Here is a 24,279-nt window from a genome sequence, read left to right as displayed (position 1 = left end):
CTGTCTCCCTGAAAGCAGCTAAGGACACAGTGGGGCTGGGTTGGGCAGAGATGTGCCAACTCGGAACTCGTATGCAGGAATACACCCCCACATTGACCTCCTTCCTGGAACTCCCAGAGGGATGGCTGGTCCTTCTAGGCCTGCCTACCTTTAAGTGTGCTGCCGGGTCATTAAGCTGCTAAACTGGCCACAACTGAAGGCTCTACGCCCCGGGGAGGAAACCACTGAAGAGGCGTCCCTGCTCCCTGGCACCCCAAACCATCAATTAACATTAACAAGAGAATGCTCCTCCATGCCTAAAGACCCCCAACGGGGGACAGATGGAGCAGAAGCCCCGCCTCATGACTCAGGAGGTTAAAGGGCTTCGGTCCATCTGTGCACCCAGAGTGTCCGGATGGCGAGTGGTAACAGGAAGGTCACCATCCAGCTGGTAGACGACGGGGCCGGGGCTGGAGCTGGGGGCCCACAGCTCTTTAAAGGCCAGAATTACGAAGCCATCCGAGCAGCTTGCCTGGATTCTGGGATCCTGTTTCGTGATCCTTGCTTCCCTGCTGGCCCTGATGCCCTTGGCTATGACAAGCTGGGACCTGATTCGGAGAAGGCCAAAGGGGTGGAATGGAAGAGGCCTCATGTAAAGTGGGACTGGGCTGGGACCTGGGTCTGAGGGAGGAAGGGTGCGGCCTGGATTCTTGATTCCTGGGTCTGAGGGAGGAGGGCCAGGGCATGGACTTATGGGTCTGAGGGAGGAGAGCCAGGGCATGGACTTATGGGTCTGAGGGAGGAGGGCCAGGGCCTGGACTCCTGGGTCTGAGGGAGGAGGGCCAGGGCCTGGGTCTGAGGGAGGAGGGCCAGGGCCTGGGTCTGAGGGAGGAGGGCCAGACTCTTGAGTCTGTGGAATCAGGGCCAGGACATGAACCCTCGGGTGTAATAGAGTCAGGCTGGGTCTAGAGCCCTGGTTCTGAGGAAGGGGAATGGGGGATATGAGCAGGTTCAGCCATGGGGCTCAGGGGGATCCGGGAAGGTGAAGTCCCACCCACAGACCTTCCCAAGTTGGAGGCCCTTATTACCTGAGACACGAGAGTCAGGGACCTGGGCCTCTGCTGCTCCGGCCGTCCCTTACCTGGCTTCACTGGAACCCGAATCTTCCAGGAGTTTTGTGATGAGCCCCAGTTCATCTGTGAAGACATGAGCAGAACAGATGTGTGCCAGGGAAGCTTGGGTGAGCCCCCTTGTGACCCTCTGGAGCCTCCAGACCCAGGACTTGAACAGCTCCCGTCCCCATCTTATAGCTTCCACTGGTCTCTGGTGCCTTCGTACCTACTCCGAGACTCTCTCCTCCTCTTCCCAGGAAACTGCTGGCTCCTGGCAGCTGCTGCTTCCCTCACGCTGTACCCCAGGCTCCTGTACCGGGTAGTCCCCCCTGGACAAGGCTTCCAAGATGGCTACGCAGGGGTCTTCCATTTTCAGGTAGAACTCAGTTCCTGGCTCCATGCCTCAGTTCCCCCCCCTCCCGCCCCGTGGCACCATGGCGACCTAGGCGTCCCTGTCTTCATTCTCTCCCTACCCCAGCTCAGGGGTACTGGAATTCCAGAGCTTGGGAAGGGGAAGGTGGAAGCGGGTTGGAGGTAGGATTCAGGCAGGGTCTGGAAGCTGAGCCCGCTCCTGCCCTGGTTTTTTTTATTTATTTATTTTTTCACCAGCTCTGGCAGTTTGGCCGCTGGGTGGATGTGGTGGTAGATGACAAGCTGCCTGTTCGTGACGGGAAGCTGATGTTCGTGCGCTCGGAACAAAGGAACGAGTTCTGGGCCCCTCTGCTGGAAAAGGCCTACGCCAAGTAAGAACTCCATTCCCTCTCAGAACCCCTCCCCCTCCCAGCTGCAGCTCCAAGAACGTGCCCAAGCCATGGAGGTCCTCCAGACACCCAACCTAGGACGAGAAGTCAAGTCATAGCTGCCTGGACCCTAGGCACTCTCCTAGAAGAACCTTCATTTTTTGGTATTTTATTGAGAAAGGGTCTAATACAGCATAGCTTGCCCAGGAATTAGCTATGTAGCCAAGGGAGACCTGGAACTGAGGGTCTTACCTCCACCTCAGAAGTGCTGGTTTACGGAGTCCTGGGGATCGAACCCAGCGTTTCGTGTATGCTAAGCCCTCTATCAACCGAGCCACATCCCCAACCTTTATTCACTCACGTATTGATTCATTATTTGACCAGGTTAGCCTCGAACTCATAATCCTCCTTTGGTGGGCTCTTGTGTACATAGAATACAGGCATGTTCCCCAACCCCTGACTAAAGTTAGGAAGGGAGTGTGTGTGCTGGAGATGGAACTCATGATCCTGCGCACGCTGAATCATACCCCAGCCCCTCACTGGGGGATTCTAGGCAGGGGCTGTACCACTGAGCCACGCCCCCAGCCCCTCCCCTGGGGGGATGCTAGGCAGGGGCTGTACCACTGAGCCACGCCCCCAGCCCCTCCCCTGGGGGATGCTAGGCAGGGGCTGTACCACTGAGCCATGCCCCCAGCCTCTCACTGGGGGATTCTAGGCAGGGGCTGTACCACTGAGCCACGCCCCCAGCCCCTCCCCTGGGGGATTCTAGGCAGGGGCTGTACCACTGAGCCACGCCCCCAGCCCCTCCCCTGGGGGATGCTAGGCAGGGGCTGTACCACTGAGCCATGCCCCCAGCCTCTCACTGGGGGATTCTAGGCAGGGGCTCTACCACTGAGCCACACCCCCAGCCCCTCACTGGAGGATTCTAGGCAGGGGCTGTACCACTGAGCCACGCCCCCAGCCCCTCCCCTGGGGGATTCTAGGCAGGGGCTGTACCACTGAGCCACGCCCCCAGCCCCTCACTGAGGGATTCTAGGCAGGAGCTCTACCACTGAGCCACGCCCCCAGCCCCTCACTGGGGGATTCTAGGCAGGATTCTAGGCTCTACCACTGAGGCCTAAGATTCTTCCAATATTATTTGTTTGTTTGTTTTTGGTTCTCCGAGACACGGTTTCTCTGTGTAGCCCCAGCTGTCCTGGAACTTGCTCTGTAGACCAAGCTGGCCTCAGACTCATAATCTGCTTGCCTCTGCCTCCTGAGTGCTGGGATTAAAGGCAAGAGCACCACTAACCAACAGAATCTTCAAATCTTAAAGGCCTTCCTCTTCTGACACTTTCCACAAACATCCCTAGAACCCCATTGATACTCATATTTCCCAAGGATCCCGAAATCCCACCCATGTATCAGGCCCTGGATCTGCCAAACCTTATTCCTCCAGGGCCTTTAACCTCACGCAGCCTCTCATGGTTCTTTGAGACATCAGCAGCCAATCCTTTCTCATCCCAGGCGCTGGAAGGCCAGACAAGTCCCCATAGGCTCCCGGAGGAGGGACGGCTGAGAATTCTGGCACACCTCCTTCCTTGACTTCCAGACTGCATAGTTTCATGGACCCTGAAGATCACAGGCCTAGCATGTCCCCCACCTCATCTCTGAATATTTCAGGGATTGAGCCAGGCATGGTAGCCTACACCTATAGTCACAGTGGTATCGAGTACACTGAGGCAGGGGGATTGCAAGTTTGAGGGCAGATTGAGATGCATAGGGTTACCATGTCCCCCCCCAAAAAAAACAAAACAAGGCAAAAGCACCCAGTTAGCTGAGCGTGGCAGAGAACATCTTTGTTTCTAGCCCTCTGAGAGCGGAGGCAGGTGGATCTTTGAGGCAAATGGGGTCTACAGAGTGGTTTCTTGGTTGGTCAAAGCTTGGTCTCAAAGCTTTGAGACCCTGTCTCCAAGACAAGAGGGAGGGCTGGGGACCGGGGGCAGGAATCTGTAGAGATGGCGCAGTGTTATGAGCACTTGTTGCTCTTCCAAGAGACCCCCGGTTTTATTCCTAGTCACAACTATGTGTAACTTCAGTACCGGGGATCTGAGGCCTCACGGGCACTGCACATATGACATGTGGCACGCACAGACATACATGCAGGCAAAACACGCACATGTACACATTAGAGATACATACACACCGTTGGGGATAGGTCCTGGGGACCCCTGCCCTGATAGAGCTCCCAGGCCTGAGATGTTCCTATGTCCCTCAGACCTACCTCTACCTGTTCCAACAGGCTCCATGGCTCCTACGAGGTTATGCGAGGAGGCCACATGAACGAGGCTTTTGTGGACTTTACAGGAGGCGTGGGCGAGGTCCTCTACTTGAGACCAAACACTCCAGGTGTCTTTGCTGCCCTGCGCCATGCATTGGCAAAGGAGTCCCTTGTGGGGGCCACTGCCCTGGTGAGAACTGAGCTCCCATGCGGACCTCCACTAGACCAGCATAGTCGGGGAGGAGGTTGGGGGAGCCTACCAGCCAGTGTCTTTCTTACCTTCTGCTGTTGCCCCCCAGATCCTCAATGGTAGATTCTAGATCAATGCTCTACACGTAAGCTACATCCCTCCATCTCCTCCATTTTTACATTTCGTTTCGAGGCAGGGTCTAAGTTACCCACATTGGCCTTGAACTTGTGATCTTTCCGAATCAGCCTTCCGTGTAGCTGGGATCCCAGGCCTGTGATGTGGAATGCGGGCTTCCTTGCCCACCTCCTTTCTGTTACTGTTCACCCCGGCGCCCTCTGAGTCCCTTGGCATTTTATGCTGCTTGGAGAGCTCCTACGTCAGAAGCATGTGGCTGGGTTAGGATGCTAGGGAGAGATGCTTCTATCTCGCACCCAACGCTCACAATCTTGGCCTCCCCCAGAGTGATCGCGGCGAGATCCGCACAGAGGAAGGGCTGGTGAAGGGACATGCTTATTCCGTCACCGGCACGCACAAGGTGAGTCCTTCCATAGGTAGACGAGGCTAGCCCTACCTTCTGTAATGATGCCGCCACACCACCCTCACTGATGATATTGTGTTCAGATGTCTCTGGGCTTCACCAAGGTGCGGCTGCTGCGGTTGAGAAACCCCTGGGGCCGCGTGGAGTGGTCCGGGCCCTGGAGTGACAGGTGGGATGGGCTTAGGGTGGGTGGGGGCAAGACCAGGGGCGTGGCCTCACGTGTCTTCCTCTCGCGTTGGTCTCCTCAGCTGCCCACGCTGGGACATGCTCCCCTCTGAGTGGCGAGATGCCCTGCTTGTGAAAAAGGAGGATGGCGAATTCTGGTGCGTTCTTAGGGACTCACTCTACCTGTGGGAGGTCCGCTGGGACAGGAGCCTCAGAACACAGGGCCAGAAAGGGCACAGAGAACCTTATGGGATGGGTGGGTCATTTGTAGAGCAGTGGTCGCTATTGGGGAAATCTAATATATATATATATATATATATATATATATATATATATATATATATATATATATATTTTTTTTTTTTTTTTTTTTTTTTTTTGCAAAGTCAGGGCAGAAGCAGTAAGATCAGGACTATAAAGGACATTGTTTTCAGAGGGAGAACTCTGAGATTAGGTTAGCCTAAAACTCACTAATGTAGACCAGGCTGGTCCCGGACTCATGACAATCTCTTGACCTCAGCCTCCCCAAGGCTGGAATTGCAGGCCTAAAGGAATTCGGAGTCAGTGATTTTGGGAGGTTCGATGGGAAGAGAGCCATATCTAGGGTGATTTGGGGAGGCTTGGTGACATCTGGGGCTTTAAATATATGTAATTTAAAACTACTTTCCTAGTTTTATATTGTTCTATTGAGCCTGTGCATGAGGCACACCACGGTGGTGAGAGGAGTCGGTTCCCTCCTTCCACTGTGGGATGCTAAGGTTGTCAGGCTTGTTCAGTGATAGCTTTCATCCCGCTCGGCCATCTTCCCGTCGGCCATCTTCCCGGCCCTATCTGAGGGTTTTCTAAAGTTAATTGGAAGATACTGAGAGGTGTTTGTGAGTCTTTCCAGAGGTAGGGAATCTGTGAGGACTCGGAGACCTTGGCAAGGCCTGAAGGTTTCGGGGTTTCCGGAGATGGGACATTATTCGACAGTATTTACGGAACTGGGGGGGGGGCTCTGTGGTGGCGAAGGGGGCACTTCTGCGGTCGCTCAAGCTGGACTCTGGGGTTGGCTGGGCACTTTTCATGGTTGGTGCTTTCTAGGATGGAGCTTCAAGACTTCCTCACGCACTTCAACACGGTCCAGATCTGTTCACTGAGCCCTGAGGTGCTGGGCCCCAGCCCTGCTGGCGGCGGCTGGCACATCCACATCTTCCAGGGCCGCTGGGTGCGAGGCTTCAACTCCGGTGGGAGTCAGCCCAGTGCTGGTGAGGCCCCGGGACCCCCCCCCCCTGAGAAGCACACTTGGGGGAGGCTTGTGGCAGGGTGGGAACTCCACCACCTTCTTTTCCGTCAGAAAACTTCTGGACCAACCCCCAGTTCCGGCTGACGCTGCTGGAGCCTGATGAGGAAGAGGATGATGACGAAGAGGGACCCTGGGGAGGCTGGGGAGCAGCAGGGGCACGGGGCCCAGCGAGAGGAGGCCGAGTCCCCAAGTGTACGGTTCTATTGTCTCTCATCCAGCGCAACCGCCGGTGTCTGAGGGCCAAGGGCCTCACTTACCTCACTGTGGGCTTCCACGTGTTCCAGGTGGGGGCCAAGGTCAAGCTGAGGGTCTGGCAGGGCCGAGGGTCACGAGGGCACTGTTAAGGGCAGGAGTGTACTGGAGGTTCAAAGAGGAGTGTCGCTTACAGAGAGAGTGGAGAGAGGGATTCGGGTACAGGGAGAGAAAAAGGTTGAGGGTCAGCGGGCAGGAGGGGACCAAAGGGGCAGAGAAGGGATGAGGGCGCAGGGGGAAAGGAAAGGGTTGGGGAAGGGGCCATAGAGGACCTAGGTCAGAGATGAGGACGTATTAAGGGTCCAGAAAGAAGGAGCGGTGTGAGAGGTGTGGAGGGGCAGGAAGGAAATCTGCGAGCTCCCCAACCTTTATTCCCTTGGCGTTTTCTTCCTGCAGATTCCGGAGGAGGTGGGTATCAGATGCGGTCCCAGGCCCACCCGAGGGTTTGGTGGACCTGTGCAGGAAGCCCGGGAACACGGGAGGGCCTGGCAGACAGTCTGGGGTGTGTGTGGGGGGGGGGAGATGTCGGGGGTAGGGGGAATGTCGTGGGGGGGGGTGGGGCGGTGTCAAAGGGTGTTGGGTGGGGAGCTCGGGTGGGTGGTGGTCATAGCGCCCCGCCCGCAGCTGCTGGGCCTCTGGGACTCCCCGCGCAGCCGCGCGCTCTTACCGGGACTGCTGCGCGCCGACCGCTCGGTTTTCTGCGCTCGCCGCGACGTGAGCCGCCGCTGCCGCCTGCCGCCTGGCCACTACCTGATAGTCCCCAGCGCCTCGCGCGTGGGCGATGAAGCCGACTTCACGCTGCGCATCTTCTCGGAGCGCAGCCACACCGCAGTGTGAGCCGGTTCCCCCATCCCCAAGCCTTACTAGGGGCACCCCGACCCCCGCCCAGGAACCTCAATCTAGAATCACAGGTCCCCGCCACTGGCACCAAGCCCTGCCCAGGGATCACAAATTCCCCACCCCTGCATTCCCAGCCCCGCCCTACCCAGGTTCAAACCCACTCCCCTTTGACTGTATCCACTTTCTCTGCTGAGACCCTGTCCGAACGCCTCCCTTCTGTAATTTGTAGGGAGATCGATGACGTGATCAGCGCAGACTTGGACGCCCTCCAGGTGAGGACTCTTGTGGGCGGGGACAGGACTTTGTGGGCGGGGACAGGACTCTTGTGGGCGGGGACAGGGCTGAGCAGAGGTGGGCCTTGGGAAGGAACTGAACTCCTCCACCCCACAGGCTCCCTACAAGCCCCTGGAGCTGGAGCTGGCTCAGCTATTTTTGGAGCTGGCTGGAGAGGTGAGAAGAGTCTGGAACTGGGGGTGCCCGGCCAAATGATACTGAGCTCCCTCTCTCCTTAGGTGTCTTAAACCCAAACGAAAACCCAACCCAACCCAAACCAAACACTGTAGATCAAGATATCCAAGAACAACTATGTATCCTTTAGTTCAGGTTACCCTTCTTCACCCAATGATGGGGTTACAAACCTAAGCCACTTTGCTGGGGTTTGGGGTGTCTTTGCCTTATTCCCACAAGGCTTTCCTCTGTGTGTTCTGGGAATGCTCAAATTGCCTTTGCTGGGTCTTCACCTCCTTTCTCTGAGGTTCACATCCCCTGCCAGACTCAAACATCTTCCCCAAGTGCCTTCCTCTGTCATCTGCCCACAGCGGACTCCCGCAGTGTGGCACCCATCACTGTCCTGGCCACTCTGGGGGACACACCTGCCTCCTCTAGCTGAGGCCTAAAAAGCCAGATCCTCAGCACTGTCCCAGAGTTAGATTGCTGACTGGATGTTTTGAGCTGGTGGCCTCACACATGGTTCTTTCCTGATTAGGAGGAGGAGCTCGATGCCTTTCAGCTGCAGACCTTAATAAGCATTGCACTGGAACCTGGTGAGTTTGGCTGGAGGTTGAGGTGGGTGGTCCCTACTGGAGCACCACACCTATAGAGAGCCTCTATGTGTGATGAAGCTAGAGGTCCAGGCACAAGAACCAGGGCTTCCTACGTGGTTATTCGTGGTTATTCGAGGGCCGTGATCACTGGCAGCCCCGCCCCACTTCCTCTAAGAGGTGGGGGCAGAGACATAGAACCCCAGCTCGGTTGGTTTTTCAGGCATGAACTCTCAGCACTTGTTTCTACAAAATGCCCACAGCAGGGAGTTAGTCTGCAAAGCTCTTGAAATGTTGGCCTCCATGCAAGAGGCGCTGGGTTTCTTTTTTGCAGCTAGGAACACCAGGACCCCTGGAGAGATTGGGCTTAGGACCTGCGAACAGCTTGTGCAGTGCTTCGGGGTATGTGACATAGTGTATGGGGAGGAGGGAGAGATGCTGGGGTTTTCCCTTGCCTTTTAAGGGACACCGATTGTAACTGGGTGTCCTCACTGCAGCGTGGGCAAAGATTGGCCCTACACCACTTCCAGGAACTCTGGGGACATCTCCTGCAATGGCAGGTATGTGAGAGTTGAGATCTGGGGCCATCTTGTCATGGCATGTAGGTGAGGGTTGAGAGCCTCCTCCAAGACACAGGTACCCTGTGGGCCACCAAGGGGGCACTGCCAACTTGGGAGTGAGGTGGATAAAAAGTCCCCCAAACCCCATGGAGGTCCTCTGATCTAGAGCTGCCTCTATTTCCTGGTGGAATTCCAGCTCCTAGCTCAGCTTCTTCCTTGCCAGGTGACCGGCCACAGGCCTGTCACCTTCACTTCCAGGAGCTCTGCTTAGCTACTAATGGGTACTCCTTCAAGAGAGGAGGAGCTGAAGGGGCCCGGAACTAGTCATAGTGATAACTCCTGCTACGGAGTCCTCTAGCCTTTATGGGTAGGTGGATTTGAACTTGTTCCCAGCAGCCGGGGAGCTTGTCACAGATAACCAGGTGGCGCCCACCCAGGAGCCAGGGCTGCTTCAGCTCGAGCCCAGCCTGTCGGGCCTCAGAGGCCGCCAGCTACTTCAGGGTGCTAGAACATCACTCTGGGGCTGGCCATGTGATACTGACTCCCATCTGCCTCCATCCTTAGGCCACATTTGACAAGTTTGATGAAGATGCCTCCGGGACAATGAACTCCTGTGAACTGAGGCTGGCTCTGACTGCAGCAGGTGTGGCTGGGGACCTGGGATGGCTGTAGGGACAGCACCCAGTCCTCAAACTCTTGTCTGCATCCCTCGGTTGTGGCTGTCCCCAGTGGGCTGTCCACAGGCTCAGTGCCAATTTCCTTCCATGGAGGCTCTGACTGCTCTTACCTGTGACATGGCTAATGTGTAGTGTGGCAAGGAGCCCATGGAATGCCACTGGACAGCCACAGAACACCCTAGACACCTGAGGCTACTGTGTTACATACAGCAGGGGAAGAAAACCCCACCCTAAACCATGGGGAAATGTATGCTAGGGTGGGATTATCGAGATCCCAAGACAAGTCATGTAAGACTTGATCCCAAGGCATCAGAAGAGTAGAAGGTGGGGGCCAGGGTGCTGACCTAAAGCAATGGGACGGCAGGAACTCACTGGGCTATCCATCCATTCATCCCGGAGTGCGTGGCACATGCCAAGGGTTGTTTTGAATAGGAGTCTGATAACATCTGCTTGGGGCTTCTCAACAATTCTAACAGGTTGACAGGGATTTTGGGTCCTTTTACTGCATCTAGCCAGGTTTCCCTGCGGCCCTGGGCCAGCACATTCCAATACTCAAGGGCACATAAACATCAGGACACCAACCTGCCTCAGGCCACCTAGCTCGGTGTGTTAGCATTTGTCGAATGAGTACACAAAGGTACAATATAAACTTGTGCAGTTTATCTTTGAGACTGTATGGGGCATAATGGAAGCTGGGAGGGACAAGTCCTTAGGCCTTGGGGTAGACTTTAGGTGTGGCCTCAGAAGTCTCAGTACCCAGGCAGGGAGATGGTTCTTCGACCTCTGAAGGAGCAACCAACCACAAAGCTGTACCTGTTGGCATCCTGAGAGGCAGCCTAAGCAACCGAAAGAGCTGCTGCCTAGAGTCTACCAGTGAGGCTGTGGGTAGTGCAGTGGAGAGAGCATTTGCTTAGCCTGTGCGAGAACCAGGGGATGCACAATCCCCCAGATCAGCTGGAGTGCTCCTCTAGCATGCTGGAGGCCGAGTTCTACATCAAGCACCACATAAACCACAGGCTAAACTCCCACCCAGGAGGGGGCAGGAGACTCAGGAGCTGGTGACCAGCTTCTTTCAAACACAGCCAAAACAGCGCACAGGGATGTGGCTTAGGTAGGGCACTTGCAACTCAAGTGTGAGGGCCAGAGTTCGTATCCCCAGCACCCACGTGAAGGCAAGTGACCTCCGGAGGAAGCTACCTAGATAGACTGGTCTGAGTTCTGGATCTCAGACTGTTTCAATATATAAAGGATTGAGGAAGATGCTTCCATATGTATATATGTCCTCACAAGTTAACATACATTAATATGAAGAACAGCATGACACATGGAATACTGTAAACACAGTAAACCTCCTCATAGGCTTCCACCTGAACAACCAGCTGACCCAGTCCCTCACTAGCCGCTACCGGGACAGCCGGCTCCGTGTGGACTTCGAGCGCTTTGTGTGCTGTGCAGCCCGGCTCACCTGCATCTTCCGTGAGTGCTGCTACCCCTGGCTGGGGTGTGGCGGGGCGCACATCTGGGCTGGTGCTCACCCTGACCTCTTATACACAGGCCACTGCTGCCAACACCTGGATGGCGGTGAGGGGGTCGTTTGCTTGACCCACAAACAGGTGAGCTGGCAGGAGGGACAGCGCAGCCCTTGCACCATCCCAAGGCCCCCGCCTCAAGGCTATCTTTTCTTTTCAGTGGTCAGAGGTGGCGACCTTCTCATAGGTTTGAAGGGGAGGAAGGCCACCCTGGAAGCTGAACACGGAGTGAGCAAGTGCCTGCTTGGGTCTGGGCCATATGGGTGATGGCTATGCTGTCTGTCTTATGGTTATGCAGCCCTTGTGGGCCTCACAAGGGCTGTGATGAGCTGGGACAACTGAAGCCTGTGCGTGTCAGTCCCTGCTTAGAGAAGCCCACAAGCCACACATGGGCACTGGGCCGGCGGGCACTGCAAGCTCCTTGGGGCATGAACAGAGGGACCCAGAGAGAAGACGACAGCAGAGTCTTTCTTAAAAATATTACATGTTTTATTCTCCCATCCCCAGAGGGTGGTTTATCCAGAAACCAAGAAAATAAAAATCAATCAGAATAAACTCAAGGGGGTGGGTGGAGAGAAACCCATTAATGACCAGGCAGGCAGGCCAGCAGCCCACCTCCACCTCAGGAGGTCCCTAGAGACCCCCGCCACCGCCACAGGGGGAAAATCAGGATGGGGCTGGGGAGGGCATCGAATCAGCTATGTCTTCATTATGAGAGAGAAAGAGAGGTGGCAGAGATATGCAGCTAGATGGATATATATTTATATAATAAATCCGTAAGTTAATAAAGTAAATAGTAATTCTCTGGAAGCTTTAAATTTTTATAGGTTTTTTTTTTTTTTAAGTTTTTCTTTCTTTCTTTTTTTTTTTTATTTAAATGATTTTTTTTGTTTGTTTGTTTGTTTCTGCTCCATTCTTTGTGTTTTGTTGGTTTTGGTCCTTAGAAAAATCTGAGACTCAGAGCCCAGGTGAAACAAGGCCAGGTGGGCTGGGGCAGATTGCTCCAGCAGCCACTCCTGAGGCAGAGAGGGGTTATGGCAGGTCGTCTGCTCCTGGTGATCTCACAGGGGCAGGGAGGTGGGAGGAGCCACTAAAATCTGGTCCAGGGGAGCTGGGTGCCCTGTGCTGGACTTCTTAGGGCAGGCGGTTCCTGAACAAGGCACGTGGGGCTTTGGCCTAGATGTGAGAGGCTTTGAAGGGGCTGGCCTCGGGAGCAGAGGGGGCTGGGGTTTAGAAATGTGTCTCTGAGGTACAGAGGGGGCCCACGGGTCTGTTGTCCCCTCCATATAGGCTAAGAACCCACAACACAGCATATATTCACCAAGCCTCCCTCCCCTACAAGACTGAGAAAGAGAGGCCTACCTAGTCCCTCCCTGCCTGGCCCCCTAGAAGGACCACAAAGAGCTCTTTGCATAGATACTGAGTCAGGGTGGCTGAGGGCCTCACAGGTCACTCTCCCCATAGAGGGCTGTGGAGAAGGACTTGTAGTCCAGGGCACCAGGAGCGGCATCAGGCCCCTGGTAGGGCGCCATACGGGCGATGCAGTACTCAGCCTGGTCGGGGGGCAGCTCTCTCCGCAGTTCCTCAGCAGTGATGAAGTTCTAGAGGCAGAAGACAGGACTCTGAGCCACCCTATCCTGCCCACTTGACCTGGCCCCCACTGCGTCTGTGGGTCTGGCTTACCTTGTCCCCGGCCAGGACCTTGAAGGAGGCGATGACCTGATCAGCTGTGTCTGTGTCTGTGGTCTCCCTCGACATGAAGTCAATGAAGGCTTGGAAGGTCACGAGGCCGCTATGGTTGGGGTCAACCACACTCATGATCCGGTTGAACTCAGCATCACCCTGCGGGGAGGGGGAAGGGCAAGGTCACAGTACTCAGTGCAGCTGCTTACAGATTCAGTTTGGAAGAATTCAAAGACAGAAAGTCTGCCAAATAGTGCCAGGCCTTGAGTTTGTACCCCCTCCCCCAAGTCTGGTCGGGTAGCAGGGGGTTGGGTTCAGTCCCAGCTCCGGCTTAAAGTATCTCTGGAGAGTGGGGGAAGAAAATGAGAAACAGGAAGACAAAGGAGAGAGTTGGAAGACTGTTTCCTGAGTACTCATAGGAAGAGGGCTGTTTTTTGTTTTTTTTTTTGGGGGGGGGGTGTCCACTGAAGGACCCCAGCCCCTCTGGTGCAGCAGAGCAGAGGAGGAGGCAAGCAAGGCTTTGCTGCACTGGAGGGCGGAGGAGGAGGCAGTGAGGGGGCTGGGGAAGGAGGAGGAGCAGAGGCAGGGGAGGCAGAGGCAGCATACCAGGCTGTATCCTGTGGAGATAAGCAGAGCCCTGAAGTCATCTGAGTCCATGCTGCCTGTCTGCTTCTGCTCCCAGGACGCAGGCATAGCAGAGGCCAGGCCCAGAGTAGGCCCCATGTGCACAGCAGACAGACAGGACAATGGAGAAGCAAGGAGACAGAAGGCCCAAAGACCAGGTAAGGGGGAAAGTGTCCAGAGACAAGAGGGAGGAGGCAAGAGAGCCAGGAGACAGCACAGGATGGCAGGGTGGGTGGTGAGAGAGGAGAAAAGAGAAAGAGAAGAGCAGTTAATGTCAGTCTGCTGGGCCCATGGTGTGCGTACCTGCCGGTCATTCTCCACGTCGTAGCCCAGGCTGATGAGGCAGGCCTTGAATTCCTCAGGCCCCAGTGCCCCGCCATGGTCCTGCCGGGGGGCCATCGAAGGCAGGCATACAGGGGTGATGCAGAGACCAGGCCACAGAAGTGGGAGAGGGACCAGGCCACATGCAGTGGGCAGGGGAGGAGGACACATGGAGGGGAAAACACACAGTTAGAGGTGATGTAGACAAGTTGGTGGCTAGGGATTGGTGGGGCACAGAGGTCTCCATGGCCTCTGTGGGGGTCGAGTGGGCTACAGGATAGAGGAAACTCTCCCTGCCTTCAGTGTTTACAGGGGCGTGTAAGAGGCTGCACATTGGTACTCACAGAAGCTGAGTGGCTGTGGTATTGGGTCAAAGGGCATCTGGAGACAAACTCAACACTCAGAATTCCTCTCAAGAAGCTACCAGTCTAGATCCAAATTTTTAAATCTCTGCACATGGGGACCAGAGTCCTTGAACCTCTCTGCCCGTCTGGCTTGTGTGTACTCTGGGGTCTTGCCCATCTTGTGGACAGTGGCTGATGTAATGGATGGATGGGTGCGATGGAGAGGGAAGGATGGGACGTAAAGATGGGGAGAGGAAAAGCCACGCTACGGCGGTAAGGGGGGTGGGGTTACCTTGTCAAAGTGGTTGAAGGATGCCCGGAACTCCTGCATCTGCTCCTGGCTGATACCCTTGGCATCTCGGGTGAGGATCTGGTTTTCCACCTCATTGATGGTGCGGGCAATGGTGGTGAGCAGCTGCTCCCAGCCCACACGGATATGCTGAGGGAGGAAGAGGGTGGCTGTCCTCAACAAATAAGGTCTGGGGGAGAGGGGGCTCCACATCTCATCAACAGGGGACAAAGGACCTTTGCCAATTATATCACTTACTCTACCTACAGATGTGGCAGATGAGCAAGGGCCAAGAGGCCTGGGACATAGCGCAACTCGTTACACTTATGCTGGCCACTGCTCAATAGCTCACCCTCTGAAGGGGTAGAACCCCATGGGGTTTGTGGCACCATGGGCTGGCACAGAGGAATGTAGATGGGACCTTCCTTACTCTGGTGGGCTGCCCCAACATGTGGCCTGGACTTGTTGCTCGGGTAAGGCTCAAAGTGCTGGGTCCACGGGTGGGGTGTGTCAGGTAATTCTAGAATGAAGCCTATGGAACCACTGATTTTCAAATGTCTATGTACATAGTCTGTAAAGACAGGGTTTCCCTCTGTATGTAGCCCAGGGTGGCCTAGTAAACTCCTCCCATTCCTCCTGCCCCTGACCCCGACTGAACTCTGGGATTTGGGCCATTTAATACTGTGTCCATTTTTGGTAATTTCCACATGGTTTCAGAAAGGTATGCAGTGTGTGGCAGCCATCTCTCCCTAGCAGTGTACGCACCTCCATTGTGTAGTTGGTGTGCTTGTTGTCGAAGATGAGGGCCTCCTGGATGAGCTGGTGTTGCTGCTCCAGCAGGTCCAGGCTGGGTTTGTAGTCCACGATGCTGCGCTCGTATTGCTTCAGGTGACTCAGCTGGTCTTCCAGAGTCCCGTTCATCTCGATGGAGATGCGCCCAATCTCCTGCACAGAGGAACGACCCCAGGAGTGACACCAGCCCAGGCCACTGTGTCATCTGGAAGGTCTGCTGGTCCCACCCCACTCTTTGGTGTTGGGGGGCTGTTTTACACATCTAACCTCCCCAGCTACTCTCTTGATCAGGCCCTGCACTGTGACAGAGAAAGGGAACTCAGGGAGGGCAGGCCCAGTGACTTGGGAAGCTGCCTTTGAGTGCACACACCTTCACCCTATGACAAACTCTCTTGCTACTTAGAAACAAGAAAAATAAAGAAAAGGAGGGCAAGGCCTCTGGGTGTTGGCAGAACCCCCATGTCTATGGCTCCCCACTCTTGGCACACTGAGCATGCGGGCCTGGTAGGATCGCTACTGGCTGCCTTACAGACTACCCCACACCCGTCAGGAGTGTCCCGAGGTTCTGTGCTACTCACTGCTACAATACAGCCCTCACAGGGGTGGTAAAAGCACAGGAGTGGAAGGTAAGTCAGTGCTGGGCTAAGATTAGATAGTCAAGGCCCGAGCCAGCTCCAGCCAACAAAGACTGCTTTCCATCACCATTTCCATCTGTGTGGTGGACCAGTAGAGATCAGATCTACCAAGGCTATGGAATCTGCTGCCAAGGCCACAGGGGTCATGCCCCCCCATCCCACCCCCCCCCCCGACCTGAGAAGCCACATGACAACTAGCCTGGGTTCATCGTTTGGGGTGGAGCAACCTTACCTCCATCTTGGTCTGGATCCAGGGCCCCACCATATTGGCTTGGCTAGCAAACTGTCGGCGAAGGTGCTCATTGGATTGCTGCTTGCTCTGCTCCTCCAGGAGTGCATGGTCCCGCTTTGGCACAAGCTGCTGCACCTGTAGGACGTGCAACAGCGGAGGTCAGGTGACAGCTCCCCCACCTGGACAGTCTACCTTTGCGTGTCAGCCTGGCCCACCTTCTCCCACTTGGAGTTGATGATCTGGGGGGTAACGGTGGTGTAGGGGTTGCTGCCCGACAACTTGATGTGATTGCTCTCAGCGATCCTTTGGGCTTCCTTGTGGATGGCCAGGATGGCCTCGCGTTCCCTGTCGGCATCTGGCAGGGTGGACTTGAACTGGTCATGGGCTGAGATCAGGCCCTAGAGGAAGAACAGGAGTGAAGAATGCTGTCTTTCTGGGGGTGGGGAGGGGTTGTCCCCTAGAGGGTGTGGTGGGCGAACCTCGATCTCCTCAATGGTGTGGACGATGAACATGTCCTGCAGGTCCTCCATGGCGCTCTCCATCCAGTTGTTGAAGGGCGCGGCCCGCTTGGCATACTCCAAGTGCAGCTGGTCGATAGTCTCTAGCTGTTTCTCTGTTTTCTGTAGGATGCACAAAGGCATTAGGGCAGGGAAGGCAGGTTAGCTGGTGAGCAGATACCTGAGAGACTCTAAAGACACCGTCCTAGAAGCCCCCAACATTCCTAAAGGGCATCAGACTCCCCGGGGACACACTCTTCCTCACCTCCAAGGCTTCCCTTCGACTGTGGGTCAGAGAGCCCAGGTTATCCCACTGGTCGCAGATCTTCTGGCACCGTGTGTTGACGTTGTGGGAGTCATAGTAGTCCAGCTCGCTGTGGAGCAGACAGAGATGAGACCCAGCAGGTGGGTGGGGTATGCACAGACCCCTGGCACCTCAGGCCCCGGTACAAGTGACAGACTGGAGCAGGTGGGTGGGAGGAGCTGAGTTTCCTTTGACTTTCAGCTGTGCCACCCTGTGTTCCCGCCTATGCACTCACGGAGGGTGGGATCAATGTCAGTGTCTGCCTCAGTGACCCCACCTTCTCTTCCCACTTAGACAGTCTCACTGAAAAGCCCTGGCTGGCCTGGAGCTCAAGAATTCCTCCTTCCCTTACACTTTGAGTACTGGGATTGAGGGTGTGCACCAACATACCCACCTCAAACTTACTTCATTATGATTAGTGTGTACATGCACACACGTCAGAATGTGTTTGTGGAGACAAGAGGACAACTTTCAGGATTTGGCCTTGCCTCCCTCCCACTGTGTTATGGTTTCTGGCTTCATACTTGAGGGCTAGCTGGCCTAAGAGCTCTTGGGAAGTTAGAGGTAACGGGGTTACAGGGGACCCAGCTTTCTGTGGGCCCAGGAGAATGAACTCACGTATGTTGTCAGGCTTATGTGCCACCCACCCTCTCCACCTTACTTCGATAAGGTCTCACGGACCCTGGAGCTCATGGGATCCTCCTGTCCCTACCTCACCTAGGCTGAGATTACAGGCATGTGCCACCATGCAGACTTTACATGTGCTCTAGGGATACAGATGCACCCTCATGTTTGTAAAACAAATACTTCACCTACTGAGCCATCTGACCACGCGTGCTCATGGAGGACAGAAGAGGACCCACTGGAACTGGAGTCCCGGGTCCTGAGACCTGAAATCTAGTCCGTGGAACAGTGCAACCTCTTGAGCACTGAACAAGTCTCCAGGACTCTTTTCTAAAATTCTTCTACATATATTTACTTATTTATTTCATGTGTGTGGCTGTAAGGAAGTCTGACAAAAATCTGGGGAGAGGGCTCTTTTCTACCTTGTGGGTCTCAGGATCCAATTTGGGTCTCCAGGCTTGGAAGGAAATGCCTGGACTCACTGACCCATTTTCCTGGCTCCAGGCTACTATGTTGATTTTAACAATATCTAACAGAGACAACATGCAGTGGCTCAAAACTGTAATTCCAGTGCTAAGGATGCTAAAACAGGAGTGAGTTTAAAGCCAGTGAGCTTTAAACTGGTCTTTATGAACTAGAGAGACCCTGGCTCAAAACAAACAAAGAGCCAAATACATCACTAATGGCAAACATTGCCTTTTTACAGTCTTGGTTACTGTAGCCTAAAAGTATTGGAGTATTAGGGTTGTTGTCTTGAAAGGTTCTATTTACAGATGCTCTGTCTGTGGTGAAAAATTGGGAATTTTGGTTTCTTAAAAAACACAAAAATGTGCTTTCAGGCTGGAGAGCTGGCACAGAGGTTAGGAACTCTTCTAGAGGTCCTGAGGTAAATTCATGGCTACCAAATGGTGGCTCATGACCATTTACAATGAGATGCAGTGCCCTCTTCTGGTTGTGCAGGTGGAACATTGAATACTGAAATGAATGACTCAATGAATGAACAAATGAATGAGCAAGCTTTCATTTTAATCCCAGGTTATAGGGATGTGGGGCTGCTTCAGATTGTCCACAGCAGCTGACTGATTTGCCTCGTGTTCTAGCAGAGGTGTGGCTTGGCCAGCTGTAGATTGTATGATATTTACACTTTCAGGAACTTTTGTTAATAGCAGTGCTCAAAAAAGAAATGAGGATTCTCCTCCTCCTCTCTTTCTCCTATATCCTTTCTCTTCTATCTAGTTATGGGGGAGAAATAAGAGCCCACAAAGTAGCAAAGACCAGCTACAATGCTTATTACGAAATCACTCTCAAGCTGAATGTGATGTCCCATGTCTCTAACCAGTACTTGGGAGGCAGAGGATCTGAGTCTGAGGTCAGCCAGATCCATACAGAGAAGCCCTCTCTGGGGAGTCTAGCTGTACTATTACTATTTTATTGATGTTGTTGATCTCCTGGTGTGGCTCATGTATAAGTTAAGCTTTATGACAGGCACAGGAAGTGATGCAGCAGACTTGGGGGTGAGGAACTAGCATGCATGCATTCTGTTTGTCTGTCCGAAGCATGCGCACTTGCTGGGCTGACGAAGATGGACAGTCTTGCCAGTCATTAAGCATGAACTCAAGTTCTGTGATACTGCTGTATACCTGGCAACAGGATGCTACCCAGGTAGCCCCCTTTCCTTCCTCTAGGGCCATGTCTAGAATGTTCTTTCTGGGGCTGCCTGACCTTGCCAAGGGAATAGGCCTCATGTGGCTGGGACCTAGTATCTAAAGAGCAGGCTAGCCCAGTCCTCTGAGTCTGTTTCATGGGTATCTCACCTAATACTCATGAAAGCGTCATTTGCATTGCTTTCCTTGGTTTGGACAAGGAGGTCTCTGGAGGGTAACCCCGTGGTACCAAACAAAGTCACTGTGAAAGCCTCTGGTATGCAAATGTGTCAACTGTGGCCAACAGAAATGGGAAATGGGAAGAAGCTAGTCCTGCTCCTGTGGTTCCACTGGCATGGGTGGGAAAGCCTTGCAGAACTGCTCAAGTTTAGGGTGAATAGTGGGCGGGGGTGTCTGCGGAAAGTGCAGCTCCAGCCAAGGATCTTATTTTGGGAGCTCCTTCAGGGCCTGTGGATTTTCTACGATGTAATGGGCCGGACCTCCCACTCCCTGGCTCCTCCTCGATGCCGGCCACTGCAGTGGCAGAATAAGGGCCCCATTCACTGGCTCTTGAGGTGCAGTGTACTAACTGTGTGCCCAAATTTATGTGACTGGGCAGGGGAAGAGAGGGACACTGGCCTCCTGGCAGCCCTTCCAGTGACTGTATTCTGAGGAGGGACAAGGGCAGCCAGAACAACAGGCTCACTATACTGCATTCCCCACACTGAGGGGGAGCTACACAGGGTGGCAGTCAGGATAAGTCTGAGGTCATCCCTGTGCTGGAGAACCAAGGTCCCCTATGCTCCCTGGTGCTGAGGCAGCAGGGACTGAGAGCTGGGGACAGAAGTCCAAGCTTGCAGGTGAGATGTCATAGGTGTGCACATACTTGAGCTCCTGGGCAATGGCAGCGATCTGCTCCACTCGGTCCTGGTGTGCGGCCAGGTCACTCTCAAAGGCCTCATGTTTTCGGATCAGAGCTTTGATGTCTGATAGCGTGGCTGTCTCATAATCCCGATGCTTCAGCATGGCCTCCTTCCCTACGGGTATGGCAGAGAAGCACCTTAGCAACAGCCACAGAGCTGTCTGAGGGGGAGAGGCGCAGCAGACACGGATCATATCTGTTACCCCAGAGGATGGAGCCTAGAAGCTCTTGGAACCTTCCTCCTTGCCCCCTGGGGAATCTCTAAGCCCATTTATGTTCTGTACAGTTCTCTGCAGACTTAGGGATACTTGGTGCTCATGGGTGTGAGACAGATCACAGGTTAACTCTGGTGCTCTAAATAGTATCTCTTACTGGTAGGGGAACAGGACAGAACAGTTGATACCAAGGCTGAAAAGTTGGACACCCATTTGTGAAGGATGGTGACTGGGAGAAACCTTGGGCTTTCAGCCAGGCCCAGCAGGATCAGGAAAGGGACGAGCCTGGAGTCTGGGCCCAGGAGCTGTGCCTGTGCCAGCTCTTTAGAGCCAGTTCTCCTGGGTGGTGGTCCTAACCCAGTCTTGTTCCCCACCCACTTTCTCAGCACTGGGTGGGGCCGTGCAAACCCTTTGAAGGAAAGGAGAAACTGTTATTAGTCCTGGAGCCGGGCTAATTACATGCCCAGAGCAAAAGCCCCAGCAGCCGGCTAGTAAGTCAAGGGATGACAGGGTACGGAGGGAAATGCTCCACTTTTGTCCTCAAGGAGCCCTGCTTCCATTGGCCTCTGGGCTCACCCTCAGATCAGCTCTAGAGCACCTGGCAAACGGATGGCACCCCATTGACCAACCTCTCATCTGTAAACCAGTGCCAGCAACAGCACCTATGTGGCCTTGCCCACTCTGAATTTTAGCAAGAGGATGGTTAAGAATGGAAACAGTTGGTGCCACCCCCGCAAGCCACTCCCAGCCTCATCTGCCTAGCAACTGCCAGCCACCCCCAGGCCAGGCAGGGCTGGCAGCAGGAGGCAAGAGGTGGACTTGGAAAACAGACTCCACAGGCCTGCCACCCCTGCCCCAGGCTGGAGGGCTTAACCACAAGGCAAGCTTGCAATTCCCTTCTCCAAACTGCTTTCTCCCAAGGGTGGGAACCAGAAATTGCAGCTGAGTAAGTTAGCCTCAGCTGTTTCAGCAGGGAACTGGCAAGTGTGTTTACACGGGTCCCCTGGATGTATGTGGGGCTTGGTAGTGTTTGGGTTTATTCCCAGGAATTCAAGTCCCTCTGGAAATCACAGGGACCCACCACTTCTGAGTCCCTGTGCTCTGGGGGTTTCACAGCCATTTACAATACAGGAAGGGGCTCAGGAGGGCCACATTCCCAGATCCCCCCAGTGCAAGCCTACCCCAGGCATTTGCACAGAAGGAGCTGTAGGGGTTCCCACACCCACAGCCCATGAAACCAGCTGCCAGAACTCTGGCAGCCCTAGGTTGGGTATTCCAGCTCATTTTGTGAGAACCACAGAATCATCTAGAAAATGAGCTGGCAAGACGCAGCAGAAAACACCTTAGCTCTGTTTGGGGCACAGGAATTACGGCATTTCTTACACACTTAGGGGCCCTCACAAGAGACGTGCAAGCCTATATGTTGTTCTTATATGAGTTCTCTCAGGGCAGGACTTACCCACTTGAAAAACTACCACACACAGGGCCAAGTACAGCCAAGTGTCTCAGATCTATAGCCGTGTGTAGTATTTTGTTTGGATTTTCAAGACAGTAGTACCTCACGCTGTACTGTAGTCTAGACTACTCTGGAACCTTCTATAGAGCCCAGGCTGATCTTGACTTTACAGCAATCCTCCTGTTTCAGTTTCCCAAGTACAGAGATTACAGACATGAATTGCCACATCTGACTAGAGATGTGTTGCAAATGAATGAGTGAGTAAATAAACCAAATAAGGCCCCCATTCCACATGGCATCACAACCAACACACCCTCCTTGAAGGGGCACCAGTTCTGAGGCAGGGGGTAGTGTCTGCACCCAGCCTAACCTGGTCAACTCACCACCTGTCTTCTGTATTCTCTCCTTGGCCTGCTCTGGACAACAGCAGGGCTGGGCTAATGTGAGAAGAGGAGCACTGTGGTGCAGTTTGTAAGCTATGCAGCTGCCAATGTCTACAGAGGGGGTGGGGGCTCAGCATCTGGCTACAGCTGGGACTATATGCCCACATAATTAAGGAAGCTCCCTGTGGAACCATGGAGTAGCAGCGGTGGCAAATTGGGCGGAAAGGGAGATGGTGCTATAGAAGGAGGTGTCTTTTGGAGGGCAAGCGATTTATGTCTCAGTAGTGACTGAGCCCAAGGCCTCCACTGAGAGACAGCTTGTCTGAGGGTGTGTCACATCATGACTTTTGCTCTCCATGGGTATTTTCTGAGGACTTTTGGTTTCCCGGGAATCTGGAATCTCATTGATGGAGTGAGTGGGTCTCAACCAAGGGCCAAGGACGTGATGGAATGCTACACCCTGAGTCACAGAGGGGCAGCTGCAGGGCTGCTGGTAAGCAGGATTTGGGCCAGGGCGGTGACTGGAGCACCATCCACAGACACGCCAGGAGCCAGAAGGTGGCTGAAGAGACACTAATGCAACCTGGCCAATGTGCCATGAAGCCCACAGTCACAGGCTGTACATTAGGGTGAACCTGGGATTGGAAGGGGCATAGCAAGTGTGAAGGCACAGGAAAAAGCCTTGCTGTGCTGTTCCTGAATAATCCAGGAGGGGGCTCTAGCCATCCTAGGCCAGAGCACAGAGGTGAAAGGGAGACCTGGCCAACAGTGCATTCTTGCCTTGCCTTCCTGACAGCTCCAAAGCTGCATCTCTGCGTCCAGGAGAGGGACCGTGTGTGGTCACGCACCAGAGAGCAAGGGGGGATGGGAAGCGTACCATCAGTCCAGGCCTCATGGATGGAAGCCTTCTGCCGGAACTTCTCTGCCAGGTGGTCAAGTCGCTCCAGCCTACGGATTTCATTCAACAGCCATTCTTCATAGCCCTTCTCAGCCTGCTCCAGGTGTTGCCACCCATTGTTGATGTCCTGTGGGGTGGAGAACACGGGTCTCACAGGATGCTGGTGGAGGCCTGCCTGAGCGATCCTGCACCTCTGTCTACATGGACCAGCATGGATAGTGCCCCCCCCCCCACTGTGTGTGTGTGTGTGTGTGTGTATGTACGCACACCCATGGGGGCCAGGAAATGGTTCTGAGATCCCCCAGGGACAGGAGTTACAGGTGGTTGGTTGTGAGTGGCCTGACATGGACGCTGGGGACTAAACTCAGGACCTTTGCATTGATTTTTTTGGTCTAACAATGAATCTCAGTGCGAGTGGGCAGGTAGGCCAACGAACGGATGGATGGATGGATGCTGCTGAGTAGACCTTGAAAGGTGTCTTGGTATCCCTCCCCTTATAGGGGGTCTTGGACACTTGCTAGCCTGGAGTCCTGGCAAATTCAAATGGCCACACAAACTGTGGTATAGCTGGGGTAGTAGTGCAGAGAATTCTGGTTTTAAGACCTCGGGGGAAATAGTCAGGAAACGAGAAGCACACCCATCACCATCGCCCCAAAGGCCGATTTACCACGATGCCAGCCGAGCTTTATGCCCTACTGTGGTTTGGCAGGTGATGCCCCTGGGCCCCAAGGTGGTGGTAAACTCACCGAGACCATCCTGCCCTCGGAGGGCATGAAGGCAGGCCGGTTGCTGAGCCGCAGCTTGGTCTGCAGGGTATTGAAGTTGATCTCCAGCTGACACTTCTCCTGCACCTTGGGGGGCTTGTGCACACGCCTATAGTCTCGGAAATCTTCCAGCTTCTGCTGCATCTCCTGGATGGTCTTCTGGGGCACGCGATCTTCCAGCCAGGGGATGGTGCGCCGGATCCACTCCAGAAGCTGTGGGCCCATAGGAAGCCATGGTAGCTACTGTGGAGGGCTCAGAGTGCGTCGGGATCACCCCCTACACCTCCTACCCCCAGCTTATAGGGAAGCAGAATGTGGAGTTACAAAGCCCTGACTTCAGGGCTGCCTTGCTCCAAAGCCTACATTCTCCATGATTTCTGTGGGTCCCAGCAGAAGGTCTATGAATACGTGCCACTCCTGGAAGCACTGTGCTGCCCCCACTTTCTGCTCATCCCTCTGCTCAGTCTTCCTTCCCAGAAGACCCCT

The 24,279-nt window shown here is 54.4% G+C and overlaps 2 protein-coding genes across 2 annotated transcripts in view; one reads left to right on the top strand and one right to left on the bottom strand.

Annotated features, from left to right (window-relative positions):
• Window positions 1-394: 394 nt before the first annotated feature.
• CAPN12 (calpain 12) lies at window positions 395-11,354 on the top strand (the record flags this gene model as incomplete). The annotated part of the gene is made up of 20 exons (XM_080909103.1): window positions 395-631; window positions 1,150-1,219; window positions 1,349-1,467; window positions 1,701-1,834; window positions 4,113-4,281; window positions 4,742-4,816; window positions 4,903-4,988; window positions 5,068-5,142; window positions 6,068-6,231; window positions 6,321-6,565; window positions 7,146-7,354; window positions 7,591-7,633; window positions 7,752-7,811; window positions 8,347-8,404; window positions 8,736-8,803; window positions 8,899-8,961; window positions 9,526-9,604; window positions 10,998-11,114; window positions 11,193-11,251; window positions 11,328-11,354. 20 exons carry the CDS (start codon window positions 395-397, stop codon window positions 11,352-11,354), a joined length of 2,157 nt encoding a protein of 718 aa, XP_080765229.1.
• Window positions 11,355-11,632: 278 nt separating this feature from the next.
• The window catches only part of ACTN4 (actinin alpha 4), a 64,777-nt gene continuing 52,130 nt past the window's right edge, over window positions 11,633-24,279 (bottom strand). The window contains exons 10-21 of the mRNA XM_080908293.1: window positions 23,776-24,006; window positions 23,009-23,156; window positions 20,042-20,192; window positions 16,850-16,958; window positions 16,567-16,707; window positions 16,303-16,485; window positions 16,088-16,222; window positions 15,194-15,373; window positions 14,432-14,578; window positions 13,778-13,858; window positions 12,851-13,009; window positions 11,633-12,768 (exon numbers count right to left, since the gene is read on the bottom strand). Of these exons, the coding sequence (XP_080764419.1) occupies window positions 12,610-12,768; window positions 12,851-13,009; window positions 13,778-13,858; window positions 14,432-14,578; window positions 15,194-15,373; window positions 16,088-16,222; window positions 16,303-16,485; window positions 16,567-16,707; window positions 16,850-16,958; window positions 20,042-20,192; window positions 23,009-23,156; window positions 23,776-24,006 (1,824 nt within the window). The 3' untranslated portion in view covers window positions 11,633-12,609. The remainder of the gene's footprint in view (window positions 12,769-12,850; window positions 13,010-13,777; window positions 13,859-14,431; window positions 14,579-15,193; window positions 15,374-16,087; window positions 16,223-16,302; window positions 16,486-16,566; window positions 16,708-16,849; window positions 16,959-20,041; window positions 20,193-23,008; window positions 23,157-23,775; window positions 24,007-24,279) is intronic.

This window comes from Micromys minutus (assembly GCF_963924665.1).
Source record: "Micromys minutus genome assembly, chromosome: 32".
NCBI lineage: Eukaryota > Metazoa > Chordata > Mammalia > Rodentia > Muridae > Micromys > Micromys minutus.
The sequence above is the reverse complement of the archived record's forward strand: the minus strand, read 5'-3'. Positions and strand labels throughout refer to the sequence as shown.